Source organism: Scardinius erythrophthalmus (genome assembly GCF_964197995.2).
Source record: "Scardinius erythrophthalmus genome assembly, chromosome: 14".
NCBI lineage: Eukaryota > Metazoa > Chordata > Actinopteri > Cypriniformes > Leuciscidae > Scardinius > Scardinius erythrophthalmus.
Genome location: NC_138234.1, coordinates 29,132,202 through 29,153,913, shown reverse-complemented (window position 1 = coordinate 29,153,913; position 21,712 = coordinate 29,132,202). Strand labels below are relative to the sequence as shown.

Here is a 21,712-nt window from a genome sequence, read left to right as displayed (position 1 = left end):
CCAATAACACTGTTGCTGTTTAGATCACGGAAAACTCCTCTAAAGAAGAAGATTTTGAGTAGTTTCTCTCTGGCAGTGATACTCGGCCTGTCCTGGGTCACCGGCTACATTTTGATCATCACCCATGAAACAAATCTCAAACTTATTCTGAGTGTGGTTTTCTGTCTCTTAAACACAACACAGGTGTGTTAATGCACATTGCACAAAAATGCACAACATCTTATAATGGATTATAAATGAAATCAGCAATGCTTCTGTTTTTCTTTCCATTTCCAAAGGGTGTTCAGATATTCATTTTATTCACTCTGAGGCCATTATTAAACTCAAACCCAGCATTTCTGGACACTGTGCGTGTATCAAACATAAGCTTTTACAGGAAGAGTTTCTCTTTATGGAAAAATAAGAAACCAGAAAGCAACAAAAGCTACAGATCCACTGAGTCTGAATTGTCCTGATGGGCCATCAAAGGATTATTGATGATTATTTTGAGACTTCCTTTAATTAATTTCAATGAACTTGTACAAAATCAGTTTTTGTGTGTGTTTTTAGTAATTGTTGATTCGGTGTGTTTGAGTGCTCATTGTTACAATTACACAGCAAAAGTTCAGTGACATTTTTATTTGTGCATGGTAGAAAGCAAATATTGATACTGACTGACATAATGACATTAAAGGGATACTCCCCTCTTTTTGGAAATAGGCTCATTTTACAACTCCCGCAGAGTTAAACAGTTGAGTTTTACCGTTTTCGAATCCATTCAGCCGATCTCCGGGTCTGGCGATACCACTTTTTAGCTTAGCATAGATCATTGATTCAGACAAGACCATTAGCATCTCTCTCAAAAAAAATGACTAAAGATTTTCGATATTTTTACTATTTAAAGTTTGACTCTTCTGTAGTTACATCGTGTACTAAGACCGACGGAAAATGTAAAGTTGCGATTTTTCTAGGCTGATATGGCTAGGAACTATACTCTCATTCCTGCGTAATAATCAAGAAACTTTGCATTTTCTGTCAGTCTTAGTACACGATGTAACTACAGAAGAGTCAAGTTTTAAAAAGGAAAAATATTGAAACTCTTTGGTCATTTTTTTTGAGAGAGATGCTAATGGTCCTGTCCAATCTATGCTAAGCTATGCTAAAAGTGGTACCGCCAGACCCGGAGATCGGCTAAATGGATTCGGAAACGGTAAAACTCAACTGTTTAACTCTGCGGGAGTTGTAAAATGAGTCTATTTCCAAAAAAAGTGGAGTATCCCTTTAAATAAATATGGAAAATTGAACTACATGATTCAGTGAGGCTACACAGTGAACTCAACGCTATGCTTGAGCAAACAGTTTGTGAATAGGCAACTACAAATGATGGCCGTGAAAGAGACTGTGAACGCATTGAATAGGACATGTTTAGGTGAATAGCATAGGCTACAATTACACAGTAGCAAGGGTGTAACTTTGGTTTGAGAAGTGGTGGGGCACAAAATGGGGGAAAATCTTTTCACACTTTAAAAAAAGCTAGTACTGCTGTACTAGCAATTTTATGTGAGTGTGTTAATTTTGTGTGTATATATTTACAATGTTTTATTGTGTGTGCCATTAGGAGCTTTTTGGGCTTTGTTCACACTGTACACAAAACTGATCTTACTTAGACTGATCTTACTAGATCTGGACTTACTGTTGAAACATTTGTCAGGTTATGAAATCTGCCCTGCTAATTACAAAAGTAGATAGGCTTTTATTCACCACTAATGAATGTCATATAATTCACACGAAACTGTGCCACATTCCAAATGATGATAAAAACTGCTCGAAAACTGATCTGAGGGAGAAAACAATTGAAAACAACAACAACAATAGATGTAGCTTTGTTAACACCTGATTTCATTGGCTTTATTTGCTGTTCAGACTAAAGAAACAATTTTTTTTTTAGATCTGAACAAAACTTGTCGACTAAGGTTTGGAATTGCAATATTGTCAGCTGCCAGTTCTGTTTTTTTTTTTTTTTGCAATGTTTGATTTGCTCTAATGTAAAATAATATAAATGTACTGTGAACACACCAATCTTCACACCAAGTTTGGCTCATTTCTTCTTTTTTACTAATCACTGTTGACATATATTAAACATTGATGAAATTACATATAGACTGTTGGGTCTGATTTTATTTTTTCATGATCTTAATGAGATTATATGTATGAGTTTATGAATTTCTTTACTTTAGTTACCATGGTCATTTTAGTTGAGATCATATTAGCGGTTAAGAAGTTATTGTAATACTGCCCCAGAACCCTAAAGCCAAGTCAGGAGAAAAATTATAGCGAGGCTGTGAGAGATAGATATACATCTCTTCAGTGGTTTGTACTGTTATTTAATGTGTTTTGTTATGTTCTGCTGACGAAATGCTGCAAAAAATACCTTTCCAAAACATTTCAGTAGACAAAAAAAAAAAAAAAAAAAAATCCAGACCACATGAGCTGTGGAAAATTACAAGTGATCTAGGAGCTTCACCGCTTTCTGGTCCTCTTCCTCTTACTTACTTACTTGCAATGGCATGTAATTAAGTTGACATTTTGTCTTGTCCTGTCATCATAAAATCCAGTTTGATGGCGTTTTACACCTATTGCTTGCTTGGCTGTAGTCAGATCTAAAATCTGTAGGAGCACGGATTGAGTCTGTGGTGAGACCACGGATAACTCCAACGCAAGTCGCCTGACGTCAGTTCGTGATATGGTCACGTAATTTAATCTATTGATTCGTGTCACGGACACGTTTATTTAGTTATTTTCGTAATACCAGGGAGCAGCAATACCAGCACGTAATGTATTTTCAATGGGAAGCGTCTTTCGTGATCACAGCACGATTCTTTCTGCCTGTCAGCTGCAGCAGAGAAGCTGTTTAATCTACATTTATTCACAAGATCTTATCTGATCATGGTTTATGTATTTTTTAATGTTATTATTTCTGTCTTTAATAGCCAGGAAAGTTGGATTCCTTTGCTGTTTATTGATATTTTTAAGATTATATTTTTTTCAGTAGGAAATCGCGCTGAAGAAGTCTCGTTCCGAACACATCGCGATATTTGGCATCAGTTCACGTGTGTCAGATGTGAGTTAGATAAGTCCATAGATACCCTTTTCATCTCCGTGCGTGCTTTAAGTCTGTTTGACGCACCCACCGCTAGCCTAGCTTAGCACAAAGACTGGATGTAAATGGCTACAGCTAGCATACTAATCCCAATAAGTGACAAAATAACGCCAACATTTTCCTATTTACATGTTGTGATTTGTATAGTCACAGTGGCCCTCATTTATCATTCTTGCGTAGAAAGGGGCGTATATATTGGCGTAAGATTGTGCTTACACTCCTCTCATCGCCTGATTTATGAAGCTGTGCGTACCTTTGAAATCCAGGTGTACGCAATACCTGACCTTGATAAATGCCGCGGCTGAAAACGATCGTCATTAGAATAACACGCCCCTATATATTCAAGTCTCCGCTCCCCCCACGCCCTCATTTTACGCCATGGACACACGGAAGACGGCAAAGAAGAGAAACTTCTTTGAGAAAGAGAAAGCGAAACCAGGGAAGTGTAAAGAAACAAATTTGATTTCTAGATCTGTATTATTAATGAGGTGTATTGTTATTTAGAAGAAGAATGTCGTTATTATTATTATTTGTATTACAGTTTTTTACAATCGCTATGACAGTTTTTTTCAATACATTTAACAAGTTTCCTAAACTCTTAACACACCAACACACCTAAAACACACATTTGGCAAACGGTCAATTTCATGCTCAAAATCACACATTGTAAACTAAACTCCAAAACTAATTTTCAAAATGCAATAATACACTAACACAATACACTATGTCTAACAAAACACTGCAAACATGTTTCAAAATCAAATAATTATTCAAAACACTAACACATGTTCTCTTCCAACAGGAACATTTAGTCAATCATAACACAATGACAAAAAAAAAAAAACACTATCATCAGCTGAAATTACAGAAACTGCATTATTTTATATGTGTCAGGTCTGCCCTTATACAACAGACAGTAGGCTATATTGTATTGATCATAGATTGTGTTTTGCACTGCAGTTTTTTTCTCTACATTTGGTTTTGTTTGTAATGTAAATGCATGCATTTTTTTTTTTTTGCAGCAGCAGAAATTCAATACAACAAAATAAATGACCCTTCTTAGAGAAGCTTTATAGAATGTATGGTTTATGAAAAAAAGAAGACAGAGACAGAATTGCTGCAGTAACAGCTTTATTTGCAACAGGACATTTCTGCAAGATAACAAAAATATGCAATATAGCTGCCATTTACAGTTTTACTGTATGTGAAAATACAAAATATACAAACAGAAAAGGCCATCTTCTAATCTGCCCGGTCTTCTGCATTTGTCCACGTTCTCATCCACATCACACCTGATATCTTCCCTGGCAAGGCATCTTGGGAAGAATCTTTTGGCTTGCCTTATCCTGGCAGTGTTCAGCTATGGTCCAGTGGACTATGGTCAAAAACCTTTCTTCATCTCCAGGCTGAGAATACTCCTCAATAGGGTTGAGGAAAGGGAAGTAAGGGGCAAGGAAAATGGACATCATCCTCTGATGGGCGTCAAACCAGGCTGTGACTAGACGGGAATGGTGGAATGCCACATTGTCCCATATTTGAACTTCAATCAGCTGTTTCTCACTAGCAATGGAATAATGTGAAAATACAAAATATACAAACAGAAAAAGCACCAGAAGAATGAAAAAAGAGTCATCTTCTAATTATTTGCATAATTCAATCAGCTGTTTCTCAGTAAGAATAGAATAAAATACAGGGGATATATTTTTGTTTCAGTTCACAATATAAGCAGCTGTTTACCTTGACTTTAGCCTGTAAGGTTAGGTTTAGAACATGGTGTTATCTGTTCTGACATACAGTGTTAAATCATTGGTAAATTTGGCAGTAAAAATCCATTGTTTTGTTCTTGTTTGAGCTTGTGTGTAAAAGAAGTTCAAGCATTTTAAATTTGTGTTAATTGTATGCATTTTGTGTTAAAGCAACAAGAAATGTGTTAATAGTATAGCTTACACAGGCGGATGTAGTGCTAACTGTGTTAAGAGTTTTGGAAATTTGTTAAATGTATTGAAAAATCTGTCATAGCAATTGTAAAAAACTGTATTATTATTATTATTATTTAAAAGAAGAAGAATGCCATTTTTATTATTTTGTCAGTCTGAATTATTTTTTTGGTCATTGAAAGCCTTTCATTACTAAACCCAGTCCGTGCACATCTGCCGGGCCTAACCCTGGCCTAACCATCGTTTTAAAGAATAGTACAACGGCTAGCGCATCGAGTATAAACGCCTCGTCCGTTTGGGGAGGTGCGCGCGCAGTCTGCGGAGACTCGCGCTGCGGAGCCAGGCGAAAGTATAAACAAGGCTTGAAACGTCAGGTAAAGCGCACAGGCTCACAACTGAAGGAATACATATGCCTACAAATCAAATGCTTTGGTAAAATCACACAAATTAAACATTGAAGTCCATGTTGCACAAAAATAAACACTGAAGTTTATAATTACTATGTTGTTGTTTTTTTACAGTGGGTCATAATATATCATATCTTTTAGTTTGTCAGTGCGTTTTTTGGTGTTAGGAATTGTTTTTCTGCCCATTCCCGCACTCAAAACGTGCGTACACCACCTTCTCCTGAGCTGGCGTAGGATTTGAGCGTGCCGTACACCAACGTTCATATTGATAAATCTCAAAGTCACCGTGGTTTTGGGTGTGCGCCAGGTGTATGCTGGAAATTTGGTGTACGCACTTTTGATAAATGAGGGCCATTGTGTACAAATAACAAGGTCATATGAGACACAGCCATTTTTTAAACGTTTAAATACTGGGAACTATTTTCTCAGAAGGCGAAGCACTGCTACTTGGGCGGAGTGATTAGCGCAGCACCCGAGAAGCGCCGTGGTGAGGAGCAGAGAGTTCGCTCAGAGTTGGAGTAATAGAGTCAGCAATTACTAGATAGTAAATGCAAAGTTTACAATCATGGGTGTTCGCTGTATTGTAAAGAGCTGCGACAATAAACAGGGGAGAACAGGTAATACCATGATTCCAACCAAAAACGCTGACCTGATGAATCAATGGCTAACGTTACTTGCTCTGGATATAGATCCAAACACACCTGTAGACATCATCAAGAACTATCGCGTTTGCTCAGAACATTTACTGAGGACGACTATTTTGAAAAAATGGAATTTGCCACAGGGACCACAAAACGTATGCTGAAGGATACGGCCATCCCATCGATAGTAAAGACAGGGCAAAGCGGATCACCTGCGGCTGTGGTAAGTGTTCCTTTATGTTTTTAGATGACCAGCGTTAGCCTACTGTTACAGTGCCATTAGCTAGTGTAACCTTAGTGACACCATTACATGAATAGGGTGCTCACTACTATTACAGTTGTTCCCGGGCTCCATGTATCCCCTGTAATGTTAGTATTGTGTTGTCACAAACGCGCTCTATCGCCCCAGTAACAAATAAGCGGCGCTAAGGGTACTTTCAGGACTGTAGCCTTCAACTTGCTAATGAATTGGAGGGGGGTATGGGCAATTTTAATTTTTGAGAAACAGTGACCTTGTTTGTGAAATAGTAGGCTACTCCCGTTCTGATTCTCCCCTCGACCTCAGTCTGTTCGGCATCTTGTCTATCAGCTTCCAAAGTTTGTAACTCCTCGTCTGTGTATTCTGACTCAAAACGATATGGTTCTGGATCTTGGTTTGATACCAAATAAAAATCCTCTGACAATTCCTCAAAGTCAGCCATGATCACGAATCACGTTCGCTACTAGCTAGTTAGTCACGCTGGTTTTGTTGACGGAACGGCGCTTCTCGGGTGCTGCGCTAATCACTCCGCCCAAGTAGCAGTGCTTCGCCTTCTGAGAAAATAGTTCCTAGTATTTAAACGTTTAAAAAATGGCTGTGTCTCATATGACCTTGTTATTTGTACACACTGGGACTATACAAATCACAACATGTAAATAGGAAAATGTTGGCGTTATTTTGTCACTTATTGGGATTAGTATGCTAGCTGTAGCCATTTACATCCAATCTTTGTGCTAAGCTAGCTTCAAAAAATTATGGAACTGTTAAAACAGACATAAAGTGAATAATGTAGATTAACAACAATAGAAAAACAATATAGACTATTCTCTTATTGATTATGAAAATTAACTAATTTCTGCAGAGACCAGTCCAAGAAATTCATTAATCAAAGGTTTAGTCCTCCTTTGTGAACAACATGACATGGGGTTGTATTTTGGTTTTTGCTGAGACTGTTGTGACATGCTCACACAGGTCATCATATTTCTCCCAGGCAAAAGAGTTTCTTCTGCAGTAAGCCACGTAATGTCCAAGAGATTCCCTTGTTGGTCCTGGAATGAATGCAACAACCCCTCGCAAAGTAAACAGCTGATTGTCCAGCTCCATGTGGACAGGGATTTCAGACAGTGGATGGTTAGTATCCACACTTGTTTCAATACACAGTAGTTGTCATTGCAGAGGAATTTCATTGATGGATCATCCTTAGTTTTCCAGTTATCTGGACACTCTTGGGGTGATTTCAGTGGCTTCAGACACTTGGACCTGTTGAGGTGTAGCCCATCTTCCAGTGCTGCTTGGAGGCTTTTCAGTCCACCAGTTTGTAGAATATCTACGTTGACCGGTAGGAGATAGATGGTCCTTGAAGATTTAGTATTTCGGCTGCAGTATGGAGAAGAGCACTCAGCTGTAAGTGTTGCACTTGGCATTTGTTTCATTGTTGATGCGATAATGTTAGCAACATTGCAATCCGCATTGACCTGCCTCACACCTGATTTTAGGTGAACACACTAAAATGTATCCAACAGCATTTTTGCCCTCTTTGCATAAGCATCTTTAGTTGCCTGGTAGTTGCCATTTTTCAAGACATTAATTTTTGTATTTTTTCTTTTCAGGTTTATGTCTGCATGCAACCACTCAGGGTAAGGTAGGACAGTCGTTTTTTTGGAGAAACACAGAGGCCTTTCCAGTTTTCAACAGGGTCTTCCTCCACTGATTGTTGCTTAACCTCTGTGTCCTGCTCACTATGGGCAGTTTGTGTCTTCTGATTCTTTGTCTCAATGTGCTCTGTTATCTTCACCGGTGCAGAGGAAATCCTCATGTTTCCCTCAAGAAACTCAAGGTGGCGTGTGACAAAACGGTCAATTCGGATGGGGAGGCTTTCATGTTTGAAAAGACCATGTTTTATGTTTTAAATTCAGCCTCAACATTTGCAGAGCTTGCTGTGTTGTGTACGCTTTTAAAGTGTGGAACCATCACAGCTGTCCAAAGAGGTAGGTAGCATGCCATTCTTATTATATTTGGGACAAGCTCTGGAAGGAAATGAATATTGTCTCTGTCACCATGATGTGCTGCAATCATCTTACTTTCTTCACAGAAATCTGTAACCCATGCTTTCAGATCTGTGTGGAGTGTCTCCTCGACTCTGGTCACCTCTGTTAAATGATCATCTTTAGTGACACATGGCAAGACCCCCTCTGCAAATCGTCTCTTCAATTGTGCTTTGCATGTTTCCAAAACAACAACAGGTAAACCTTTGTCATCGTTTCCTTCTGATTCACTGAAGGCAACAACTGCAATTGAATGAATGAGCTCCTTTGCATCTTCCAGTGTATCAGACTGTAAAAGTTGTGCCATGGCTCGTAGATAGAATTCTCTAACTCTGTTTCCTCTTTGTCTAAGGCATTCCCACCGGCTAATGAGCTTGATGCAGTGTGCAACATCTACTCTGATGAAGCAAGGTGGTAGCTTTGAGTCTTCGGGCTTCCTTGTCAGCACTCCAAAGCACTGATTGATGTATGTTTTCAAGTCTGGGTAAGGAGTGAAGGCCTTAACCAGTGCTCCAAGCAAAGCCAAGGAGAAATCACAGACCGCCTCTTTGGGCACAGCAGCACCTGCTCGTTGCCATTCATTGAGCCAGTTGGCAATAGAATTGATGGTGTGGCTCTCTGATAGCATTTGCACTACTGGAATATGATCTCCCTGTGAACACAAAACTCCTTGATACAGGAAGACATGTCCAGAATTGCCACAGGGTCTTCTCAGTCTTTTCACAACTGTACCTGTTGCATCAAAACTCACAAATGAGCCAGAGTACTTGGATTTCATTTGATACACTTGCAACTGAGATGGGGTCCAGTAATGGCAAAAAAACTTATCAAGGCCTATGTCATGAATACTTCCATTGTGGGGTACACTGTATTTTAGTAGATGCAATGACATGATTGGGTCTTTGTCTCCGAGCTCTTTGTCACCCATCTCTTGTTTGGCTTTTCTTAATGTTGCCAGATTTGGCAGGTGGCTAGGCTCTGGGTCACCAACATCCATCATTTTGTAAGCCTCGGCTGCTAGCCATACATGTGCTGGTTTTCGGCCTTCCCAGAGTTCTTTAGACACGCGTGTTCTCAGATCCCCTGATAACTTCCGTTTTGCTTTGCCAGAATGGAGACTGTCATCAACATTGCGGATTATGCATTGAAGCACAACTGGTTCATTATCCACTGGCATGTTCTCTGCGGTTATAGACAATTGTGCGTCACACTCTGTGCAGTGCCCAATTATGTCTATGTAGTGAGATGCAACATTTGGAAAACATTTTGCCCTCCTGAATCTAAGAGTGCATGAGGTCTTGATATTTTTCCATATCTCCTCATACAGGATGTGTGTCCATGCACCACGTTTCAGGATGGTGTATTCTCTTTTACATGTGTTGAGTGATTTGTCATTGTAATCAACCTTTTCAGACCAGATTTCTACCCATTTCTGATGAGAGAGTCGCATTGACTTTGCTGATTTGTGTCTGCCTTTGACACTACTGAATGAAAATCAGCTGAGCTTTCTTGTGAGCTGTCACTGTTTGGACCTTGATCTTGGATATCTGTGTCGATTTTGCTGAGCTCAAGGATTTGCCATATATTGTGCCTGTTTGTCTTGACAATAGTATAAAGGTTCTTTGGTGAAACTTTGTTATTTAGTTGTTTGCTTAAATCTGCCCACACCTTTTCTCTAGGAACTGCTATGTTTGTCCCTGTAATAATCTGTTCCTTTGCAGCACTGATTACTTTGATGATGTCATCACGTCCACAGGCTGGTTTCCTAGGCATCTGATGAAAACAGGAATTATTTTTAATGTAATTTTTAATAAAGTAGTTGGGCCAAATGAACTAACTTGTTACCAACAGGTTACATGCTTATTCATACCACGGTTGTGTGTGTGTGTGTGTGTGTGTGTGTGTGTGTGTGTGTGTGTGTGTGTATATATATGTTGTCGCACTGGCATTAGTAGTACATTTAACATGTAACACACAGCAAAACGGCCGTACACTGTAAAAACTAAAGGAGCCTCAAGTATCCTGTCGGATACTCAAGGAACTTCAAAATGTAATTTTGGTGCCTCAAAGCTCTTTTTCCTATAGTAGGGTTACTGGAGGACCATTGACAATCTTTGAGGTTCTTGCTGGAACTTATGGGATCCTTTAAGCACTTTGTATTTACTTCAGAGGTTCTGGAGTCACCTTTTCATTACTATGAGACCTCGAAGTGCTTTGGGGGAAAATAGAGGAACTTGAATGCGATAGAAGGGTTATTGGAAGATCTTTTAACATTCAAGTGGTTCCTGGAAGATCTCTTATGTTAAAGCCAGCATCTGGAGGAACCCAATGGTTCAGTGAGGCCCGAATTAGATTATTATTCTATTATTATTATTATTATTATTATAGGCTACTTAAGTTTGATTCAGAATACATACCCAGGTGAAAAAGACGTACTATTAAATGTATTAATAATGTACTTGAGTGTGTTTTTAGTAGACCTACAATACAAATATAGCCTACTTTAATGCATTTTTATTATTATTATTATTATTATAGGCAAGTTTGATTCAGTATACATACCCAGGTGGAAAAGATGTACTATTAAATGTATTAAAAATGTACTTGAGTGTGTTTTTAGTAGACCTACAATACAAATATACTTTAATGCATTTTTAATACATTTAACAGTAACTATAGTCTTTTTCACTTGGGTAGCTTACATATATTTAGTATAGGCCTATTTTATTAAGTCATTTAAACCTTAAACAACAACACTAAATAATAATAATATTATATGAAGAAGAAGAAGCAGGAGGAGAAAAGTATTATTCTGTCACGAAACTGCTGCTATTCCTCTGCTGTCGTCGCTTCAGTGATCCTCGCGCTGCTCGCGCGCAACAGAGCTCAGCTGATCGTCATCAGAAAGTAACGGCTCCTCTCATCAAAGCTTCCGCCGTTTGTTCGGCTCTCCATTACAAGGTTTGTAAACTCGCCAAATAAATATAAATACAGAGTCTACTCACTATTCAAACACACACATATATCTAAACTAAATTTATTATACATTACTACGTTTTTACAGTGTTTACCACTCGTTTATTGCACAGTATCTGGCATGAAGGTTTTAGCCGCGATGCTAACTACGTTGATCTAATGAACAAATGGAAATTATTGACTTATTGTCTTACATTGATTTAGTCATTCAATTCAACATATTTTGTACAACTGTGTCTTCAAATTGCTGATATAGCCTAACTAATTTAGAAAATTCTCTGATTCTTGGCGTTTGTTATGAATAACAAATACAGGTTATAGTTTGGTCTGTTTTTGTTTAGCCTAACTTTACTACAGGTGCCCTCATTCTCTCAAATACCATTTTAAAGCCATTTACTGGTCAATAAATATTATGTTGTGAATAATCAGCTTTGTTCTTTTGTTTCCCCAGAACAACCATTACATTTCTAAAATAATCTGAACATTTCAGTGGCAACATTGAATTACAGTAAGTTACCTGCACCACATGCAAGTACTTTATTACTATGAACTTTCTCTGTGTGAAATTGTATTGTTTGACTGTGTACTTGTGTTTTTTAATCAGTTACTCTCTGAAAATCTTTTCTCATGATCTCAAATCTCATTCATGTTACTCAGAAAAATAATATCACAGGTTTGATTCACAAAAAATGCTATAGACATTTTAACTCTGAATTATAACTTCAAGTTTAGTCTTTTTCGACAAAAAAATAAATAAATAGGAAAAAGCTATTAGGCTTCAGAAGACTTGCAACACAACCCATAACACATGAGTTGTGAACTCATTGATTATTTTTAGGATCTTTTCTGGGACATTTTTGGAGCTTAACCATTTTTACATAAATTGTTGCATTGAATTGAACTAGACAAGTGTGCATAAGAATGGTTTCATGAATGATTTACACAATTGTTTTCTGCTTGTGTTTCATGCAGTGTCAGCGATCGGTGACTGGGGTTGCATTATGCCTGAGATCTGCTTTTGGGTTCCACAGACAGAAAGTCAAACAGGTCTGGAACGTCACAAGGCTGAGGAAATTATTAAAATTTCACAACTATCAGTTTAATAACCTTACTAACAGTACATTTTGTACTTTGCAGGGATCTCAGTAAGCTGAAATACAAGTTTGATCAAGAATAAAAATCCTCCTGTAGACCTGAAAATCATCGAAGTGCCTGGACCATCCACCAGAAAAGAGGAAAAACAAACGGAAAACGATGCTGTACCTTTTCACTTTTCTAACTCGTTAAGTACCTCACACCAACTTGGTCCCATAGTGACATTTTTGACCACAAACGAAATTGCTGATCGTGTGAATTCATATTGAAATGACTGAATTCACCAGTGAACATTCACAGAACAACAGATCATTTTACTGCACCTTAACTCTGTTTCCGGGTCGAAGCCTCTACTTCCTCTATCTTGTTTCATGAGAATACTCAACAACCATTTATGAATACTGTTGATTCAAGTCACACATTTAAGCTTTTCAAAAGCCATAGTGTATTACAGTCTCCAGTCTAACGGCATCCCAGACTTAAACATTTTATGATTCAAAATAGCTGAATAACTAACCATCAGAGATTTCAGTATAGAGATAAAGGTTACAGCACAATGAGTGTATATTAGCACTGTTGTTTGTTTTTGGCATCTGATAGAGCTTTTGGACTTGGAAACAGTGATGTCAGACTAACCATCGGACTGAAACACAAATGTTTTAAAGTTAAGTAAAGATGGACATTTTTAATTAGTTCAAATGTAATTTTTTTACATTGATTTATTTAGTGGAACATATGTGTTTCCATGCATTTTGTTGAGATGTCTTTTCTTGTTTATCTATTGTATATACATGGTTGATTATTCATGTTGCTTATGTATTATACTATTTTTTTGTGTAGTCATTGATATTAATCTGTAGTTAGCTTTTTTCCCCATGTGCATGGAAGTGTATGTATAAAAATGAATATCAAATATGTAATAAACAATTCTTATTTTGTATTTGGTTCAATTTGTTTATTATAATAGAAGTCAAAGGTAACCATAGTAATAACATGAAATTAAATATTTAAAAAAAAAATGAAATTTGGTTCCTGGAGGCACCCACAGTGGTTCCACACAGTGCCTAATATAAGAGTTCCTCAGGAAACCTGTGTGGTTCCTCAGAGAACCGGCCCTTTTTAAAGGGTGCCTAGAGGATCTACAGACGGTTCCGCCGGTGTGGCAAAGTGAAGAACCCCAAAAGGTTCCTCCAGGCACCTTTTATTTTTACAGTGTAAGATTAACTTAACAATTTCTCAACAAAAATTATCTCTTTCTTATAATTCAAAGAAAGCTATTTTCTGGCCATGAAAACAACTCTCCTGTTCTTATAAAATTAGGTTACTTAAAAGTAACAAATCAGTGTAGCTTAAGATCAACAAATCATTGACTTTGTAATTATGAGCATTTAAGACAGATGCAATCAAGGATATATGGAATTTTAATAATTGGACTAATACATTGAACTAAGGAATACAAAATACTACAATTTACACGAGTAAATATGTATGTACAGGACACGTAAACAAATACAAGACTAAACGAATAACGAAAATGTGTGAGAGAGAGAGAGAGAGAGAGAGAGAGAGAGAGATTGGACAATGAGAGAGATGAGAGAAAGTGAAACTAACATGTGCGATCAAAGAAAGATCACAGTTAGGCAAAATCACAGACCAGGTAACCTTTGAGAGACAACAAGAAATCAGATTACATTAAAAGTTCAATAAACTTATCTTGCAAAATGGTTCTCTTTGTTGCTGAAGAACGCAGAGTCGTGCGTGCATCCAGCATGCGTGTGTTTCTTTAAGAAAGCAGGGCTTGCTTCGGTGAGCGCGGCCGCGGGATGTTCAAGTCTCTTTAAAGTTGAGGTTGCCGGCTACTTTCGCTTCGCTGAACGTAGGGAGAGTCCGAAGACGAAAATAAAGAAAAGACTTAAAGAAAAAGAAAAACGGAGAACGCTCCCAAAAAGGGAGCCATATGGATCTTCTCGCTGACGAAGAGGGTTCGTAAAAGTGCTCTCCGAAGATTTCCTGAGTCGTCTTTTATGGAAAAGATGGGTTGACGCCTCTGTTCGTGCGAACAACCAATCACCTTCAGAGATTTCAGAGCGGGAAGAAGTTTCTTTGTCCTGCAGGCAACGCCCACTCGAATGAGTCATGAGGGATATCAAATTTGAGCCGATTTGCTCAAGACATGAAATGTGTAAAACAATGTACATTACTGCATTCTGCTATCGAAATTCAACTCTGTTAGATTGCGAGGATTACAGAGATACGAAACTTGTCATATGAAGATTATAGGAACACCAAGTTACATAAGATATGCAGAATTACACACAATTAAAGTTTGATTAACATAATAAAATTGTCAATATTTCCATTATGGCATGTGAAGACACCTGAGAAACAAAGGAATACATATCAAACATTTTAGAGGTACTTTTCTCTGAAAAGTTCCATGAATGGTGTTTGTGTGTGTGTGTGTATGTGTATGTGTGTGTGTGTGTGTGTGTGTGTTTGTGTTAATGTGTTGGAACGTTGGCTTGCAGAGGAAACTGGATGAGCTGCAGCTTTGGAGTCATAAAGTTTATGACCAGGTCGAGGTCGGGTTACAAGACACTATTGAGGAACCTTCTTTCAGGGACCATTTAGAATTCAAAACTATACCCTAGCAAAACCACACCTCTATTATAAAGCAAAAACTAATCACACATGCATAATGTAATTGTACATATATTAAAGGATATTCTATCCTAATTCAAAACACAAAGGGATGTTTGTGTGTGTGTGGGGGTGTGATGTCACGTAGCAGGAGAAAGTTTCGTTATCTCTTTGGTGCAGAGAGGAATGTTAGTTTCAGGTTCTGGAGTGTTTCTGAGGTGCAATTAGTGTCGTAAAAGTCCATTTGCTCCAGTCTCTCTGGAGCCGGCGTATGATTTGTATTTGGGGGGTCAGGAGCTTACAAGCTTTAGTAAGCTTAGCAAAGATCGTTTTGGGAAGGAAAGTGCTTAGAAAACACAGAGAGTCTGAATTTGTTAATTCAGAATTCAGGCCAAACGAATGAATGATTCAAATAGCCCAGTCGCTACACACACACACACACACACACATATATATATATATATATATATATATATATAGTATTTATCGATCTATATATCTATAAACACACACACACACACACACACACACACACACCTACACACACACACACACACACACACACACACACACACACACACACACACACACACACACACACACACACACATATACACATATATACACATATACATATACAGTACATGTATATGTATATGTATACTTTCTTCCATGGAATCGAGATGTTGGGCAAAATGATAGGGAGTGATATACTTAGTTGCCATTCACTTAAACTGCATATTTTTTTCCAAATCAGTTCAAGTAAATGATGGCTGAAATAAAAGCATGTGCAGACTATAGTCCAATTGTTCTGTGGTCATTCAATTAGATTTACCTCAGAAAATCTGGTCATCCATCCTATATTGGCCGTGTTTAGATATTGCTACTTTTTTATGACTAGAGAATCCGTCATTTGGTGGCTTAAAAGAACAGACTGAATTTTCAATATTTCAGTAAAAATCTCATCTCAAAGTCATTGTTTTCTAATCTTTCATTCCAGTGATATGGATCAGCAAGTCAATGAGTTCAGAAAAAAAAAATATATATATATCAGTCAGATTAAGATTTACAAAGAATCCTTTTGTGAACTAAATCAACAAATTCATTACAAAAGAGCTTGAAAAGACAACACATTTTCCAGTTATAAGAAAAGTAGAAATAACTGAACTTGCCCAGTGCAGGATGGGTGACGATCTTTTCTGTGAATTAGTTAAATTTTAGTCTGTTCACTGTTAATTATATGACTTCAGAGGATTAAATGGAACACATATTCCACTTTTATATTGCTTTCTGTCATTTCCTCTGCATAAAATCAAGCTTTTTGCCATGAAATGTACATTGCTGTACAAAACTAATAACTTAATGTATTTTATGGCATGGCATAAGAATGTCATAGGTCTACTCTTATTAATGACCAATGGATGATCATTTGGACATGATACATTTACCTAAATGCCCAAAATGAATAAAAAGTTTCACATCTTTGACGCGTCTATCAATTTATTATTTGTTAAAATGATCCTGTAAATTGTATTGACCTGCACACATGATTTTAGCACTTTTTTAGTATTTTATCTCAGAGCACATGCTTACCTTTTTCACAGCCAGATGCCCTTTCCTGTTTTGTTTTCCCACTATGCAGTGCTTAGGGTAAACAAATGTTTTTAAGGGGGCAGAAAGACTTTAAATGACTTTAAGCTGTTAAAAGTATTCAGAAAACTTAAGACACTACACAATTTTTTAAATATATTTTTTTTATTGGTTATTTTATTTCATTTTAATACAAAATTAAGCATCAGTCACACGTAGCTTACAGTCACAGTAGTGGCAGTACATTACATATCATAGTACATTACATATCATATAGTGCATTGGTGATTATATAAAAACCAAATGTCAATATCTAGCACAAATCTAAAATAAAACATTCCCATATCTACAGAAAAGAACACTGACAGCTGCGGCCCTGTGCGAGCACAAACGAACGGGACAGGTTTGTAGACGAGATGGATGGAGAGCGCGGCTTGCTTGCGTGACGTCACTACTCCTCCAAAGATTTTGTGAGGTCTAAAGAATGGAATAATTTATGATGGTTCTTTCTACGGCACAAAACAGCACAAATCGAGCACAAACAAAAAGCACCGGTTTGGGGCGATTTGGATGGCATGGGGTGGAGAGTGACGTCACTGTCCCGAATCCAATGTGTTATTTCTAAGGAGGGGAAAAACAGTTTTGCAACGATTTGGACCATATGGGGTGGACAGTTATGTAACTGTTCTTAAAAAGTTTCTTTTTTTATGTTTAAGAGGGGATCGTAGTTGCAATGTTTCTTTCAACGGCACAAACCAGCACAAATCGAGCACAAACGAACAACACCGGTTTGGTGCGATTTAGATGAGGTGGGGTGGAGAGTGACGTCACTGCACCGAATTAAATTTGTTATATCTGCGAAAGGAAAACAGATACAGTGTTTGTTTTAACGGCACAAACCAGCACAAACCGAGCACAAACGAATTACACCGGTTTGGAGCGATTTGAAGGACATGGGGTGGAGAGTGACGTCACACAACACAAAAAAATAATGCTCAATATCTCAAACACCAAACCAGCATAAACGTTTGTTTTTGCGGCACAAATCAGCACAAACGCAGCACAAACGAATGGCATAGTTTTGGAAATGATTTCGTTTTATGGGGTGCCAACTTCACGGAGGTCCAAGACCTGACAAGATTGTAGAATATTCCCTTTGTCTGCTGACATTTATTTTAGTTCAGTTTAATATTATTTAATACATTATTCAATTATCTCATATACTTTCATTAGGTACTGTACAAGTTGATTGTACTTAAAAATATAAAATCATTTCAACCTAAATTACATTAAATTAATTAGCTGAACCTTGTATTACTTGAAATTGTATAACTTATTTTTATGAGTTAAGCAATGTAAAAGCATAGGTTGTCATTACTTACTGATCACATAATTTTTTACCGTGTATAGTAAACTTTAGATATTATAATATATATAATATAATATGCAAACAGTCTTTTCAAAAACTTTACTTTAGTCTTTGATTTATATCAGACTTGCTTTAGGACAAATTATGGATTTCAATTTTCTTACTGTTTATTAAAAAAAGTTTAGTTGAAAATATGTGGTTTGTTTTATTTATTCTTTACTGCTCTAAAGGCTCAGCGATGGTGAAACAAAATATAACTACAATTTATAGTGATATTTGTCAAATGTTGATGCTTAATGATTCAGTAAAGTAAATATTATACATCTAGAGATAAGGACTTTTATTACGTCTATATGTCTTTACTTACATAAGAAAATGTTCGGTACAGTGTCCTCGTGTTCATGTTTTATCTTGTTATTGAGGTAGGATACAGGTAATCATTACCTTAAAAATTCATTCATACTTGTAGAAAGTAGAAACTGTTTCATTTTTAAATTCCTCTACATCATTCATGAGTTTCAGCATTAAACATGTTGACAAAGGGTAAATAGGATGAATTAATGTATTATTGAGCTTTCAGTCTCAAGACACAATATCCCTCCATAATTTTGCATGCATGTTTTGGGGATACCCTGATAAAGATTGGTAAGAAATATATGTGCTGTGCCTGTGTGAATAATACAGAATAATATGTAAAATACTGTTACAGTTTAGTGCTGTTTTCCTGCCTCATTTAGCTCTGTCTATAATGTAAGTTTAATTGGAAATGATGGTTATTTCCATGACTGAAGGACTTCCCACTCCAGCAAAGATCCAGCCCTTTATAAACCAGACAGTAACAAGAGTTCATATTAGTAGTTAGCTTTATATTTGTCATGTGTAATGGACCACTTTCTGCTCTTAATCTTAACCACAGGTAAGGTTCACTTTTGAAATAGTTAGAATTGTTATACAAGTTAATTATATATAGTTAATGGTTTATTTATCATAATGATAAAAAAAAAAAATAAATATATATATATATATATATATATATATATATATATATATATATATATATATATATATATATATATACTGTATATATAAATATGTGTGTGTGTGCACATTGTAATACATAGATTGTATTGACCATGCTGTTATTATTATTAACAATTAATAGCAATAATAAAATAATATTTCTCCACTATTGTCATTATAATTAATTAATAATGGGTATATTTTAGACATTAATGCATTATTATTTCATTTTGATGCTTTATCTGATTGTGCAGCAAGACATTACTTCTCATATTTTATTTCTTTCTTTACCCTTTTTGCACAACTTGCATTCCTGATTGTGTGTTTGTTTTCTGGGTTAATTTCCACATATGTTCTGTGTAACCACTGCATATCACATCCTAATTTTCCAAATACTTGTGAGATAGAAGTAGCCTACTAATTTGACTAAGGCACTATACATCTCGCTACAAATCACATTAAGGGGGTTTGAGTGATGTGTTTGTGTATACGGTGCAAAACGTGAACATTCACAGTTGTTATCTTGAGCTATTTCTGGTCTGACCCATATCAATTACGTTTATTGCTATAGTCCAATGTATTCAAGTCATATCAAGTAGTTTTTGACTTAATTTTGATGTTTTAAGTTTTGTTTGAGACTACACACTTCTGCTAATATTTGATGCTATTTAAATTAGGTTTTTCAACCTGCCAAAAGTGCCTAAATGGCACTTAGAAATCAAAACAAACTGAGATTGGTTGCTTTTCAGGTTAGTTAGACTGATTTTTCCTGTCTTAATGGCTGGCTCTTGGAATAAGTTGGCAAGCTGGACCAGATTTATACAGGGACTTTGGTTCTGTAAAGGCAAGTGATCACAGGTTGATGCTGTCAGGGATCTCAAGGAAAAGGACTCAAATGTGACTCAAAATTTATTGAGTTATAACAGTCAATAAATGTCCCAGCAAAAGATCAAAGTCCATACGGGTGGCTAGATAACAGATGAAGAGATCAGGAGGCAAAAAGATGAGCACGTCCCTCAGGTAAGACTCAGCAGGAACAGGGGAAAATCCAAATCCGAATTGGCAGCCAGTTTATACAATCCATAAGAACAGGCAGAGGTTCAGACCCAGGCAGACGATCACTTGACATGTTAAAGCGCAGACAGGAATAATCCATCGGAGCAAGTCACTAGCCAGAGGTAGCGAGAATCACTGGCATAGAAAAAAGCCGGGATGAATAAACAAAAGAACAAAAAACAAAAATGAGACAAATGTGTAGTTAAATAGACAAAACACACTGGCAATGAAAGAGAAAACTGAGGGGTAGAAATAGGAACACATAGGAAAAGAATGAGAAACAGCTGTTTGCGCGTGCACGTCCGCATTTATTACAAAGCCCGATCAACTGCGTGCGGACAACACGTGAAAAACTAAAAACAATTGAAGGAGAAGAGACAGATAAAACCTGCAACCTGACAGATACCTTTTGTCTAATGTTTGTCTCTGTAAACAGCTGTTTTTGAACAGACTTGGTGTCAAAACAATTCGACCGACTCTATAAACATCAGCACCTCAACATTCGGCACCTTTACACTCCAGAAAACAACCCAGATATCCACCACTACAGCACCTCTGGACACCAGCACCTCAACATTCGACACCTTTACACCCCAGACAACAATCCAGAGATCCACCACTACAGCACCTCTGGACACCAGCACCTCAACATTCGACACCTTTACACCCCAGACAACAATCCAGATATCCACCACTACAGCACCCCTGGACACCAGCACCTCAACATTCGACACCTTTACACCCCAGACAACAATCCAGAGATCCACCACTACAGCACCTCTGGACACCAGCGCCTCAACATTCGACACCTCTACATTCCAGACAACAACCCAGATATCCACCACTACAGCACCCCTGGACACCAGCGCCTCAACATTCGACACCTCTACATTCCAGACAACAACCCAGATATCCACCACTACAGCACCCCTGGACACCAGCGCCTCAACATTCGACACCTTTACACTCCAGACAACAACCCAGAGATCCACCACTACAGCACCCCTGGACACCAGCACCTCAACATTCGGCACCTTTACACTCCAGACAACAACCCAGAGATCCACCACTACAGCACCCCTGGACACCAGCGCCTCAACATTCGACACCTCTACATTCCAGACAACAACCCAGAGATCCCCCACTACAGCACCCCTGGACACCAGCGCCTCAACATTCGACAACTTTACACTCCAGACAACAACCCAGAGATCCACCACTACAGCACCCCTGAACACAACAACGACCAAACCCAATCTGGTGTGTGAAAACAAGGGTACCTTACTAAACGGGATCTGCCTCTGCCCAGACGATTGGACTGGAACTACCTGCAACATCTGTAAAACCCATTTAAAATATTGCATGATATGTAGACTGAATAATCTTGCTTAAGTTCTCAATGTTACTAAGAGTCTTCACTTTTTTACAGCAAATTTCTGCCCTGAACAAAGCTCCACACAAACAAGTAAATTCACCTTTCCAAAAACAGTCTTAGGCCAGTTTGCTTTCTCAGTTGAGCGATGTCCATCAAATACACC

The 21,712-nt window shown here is 37.5% G+C and overlaps 1 protein-coding gene and 1 long non-coding RNA gene across 2 annotated transcripts in view; both read left to right on the top strand.

Moving 5' to 3' along the window:
- Positions 1-192, top strand: part of LOC308702209 (adhesion G-protein coupled receptor G7-like) — a gene marked incomplete at both ends in the record, with an annotated part of 37,296 nt that extends 37,104 nt beyond the window's left edge. The window contains one exon of the mRNA XM_081384874.1: positions 24-192. Coding sequence (XP_081241000.1) covers positions 24-192 — 169 coding nt within the window. The remainder of the gene's footprint in view (positions 1-23) is intronic.
- Positions 193-11,309: 11,117 nt separating this feature from the next.
- On the top strand, positions 11,310-13,436 carry LOC308701806. Its single transcript, XR_014031514.1, has 4 exons — positions 11,310-11,389; positions 11,856-11,912; positions 12,377-12,451; positions 12,542-13,436. It is a non-coding gene; the product is annotated as an uncharacterized lncRNA (long non-coding RNA).
- The last annotated feature ends 8,276 nt before the right edge of the window (positions 13,437-21,712 follow it).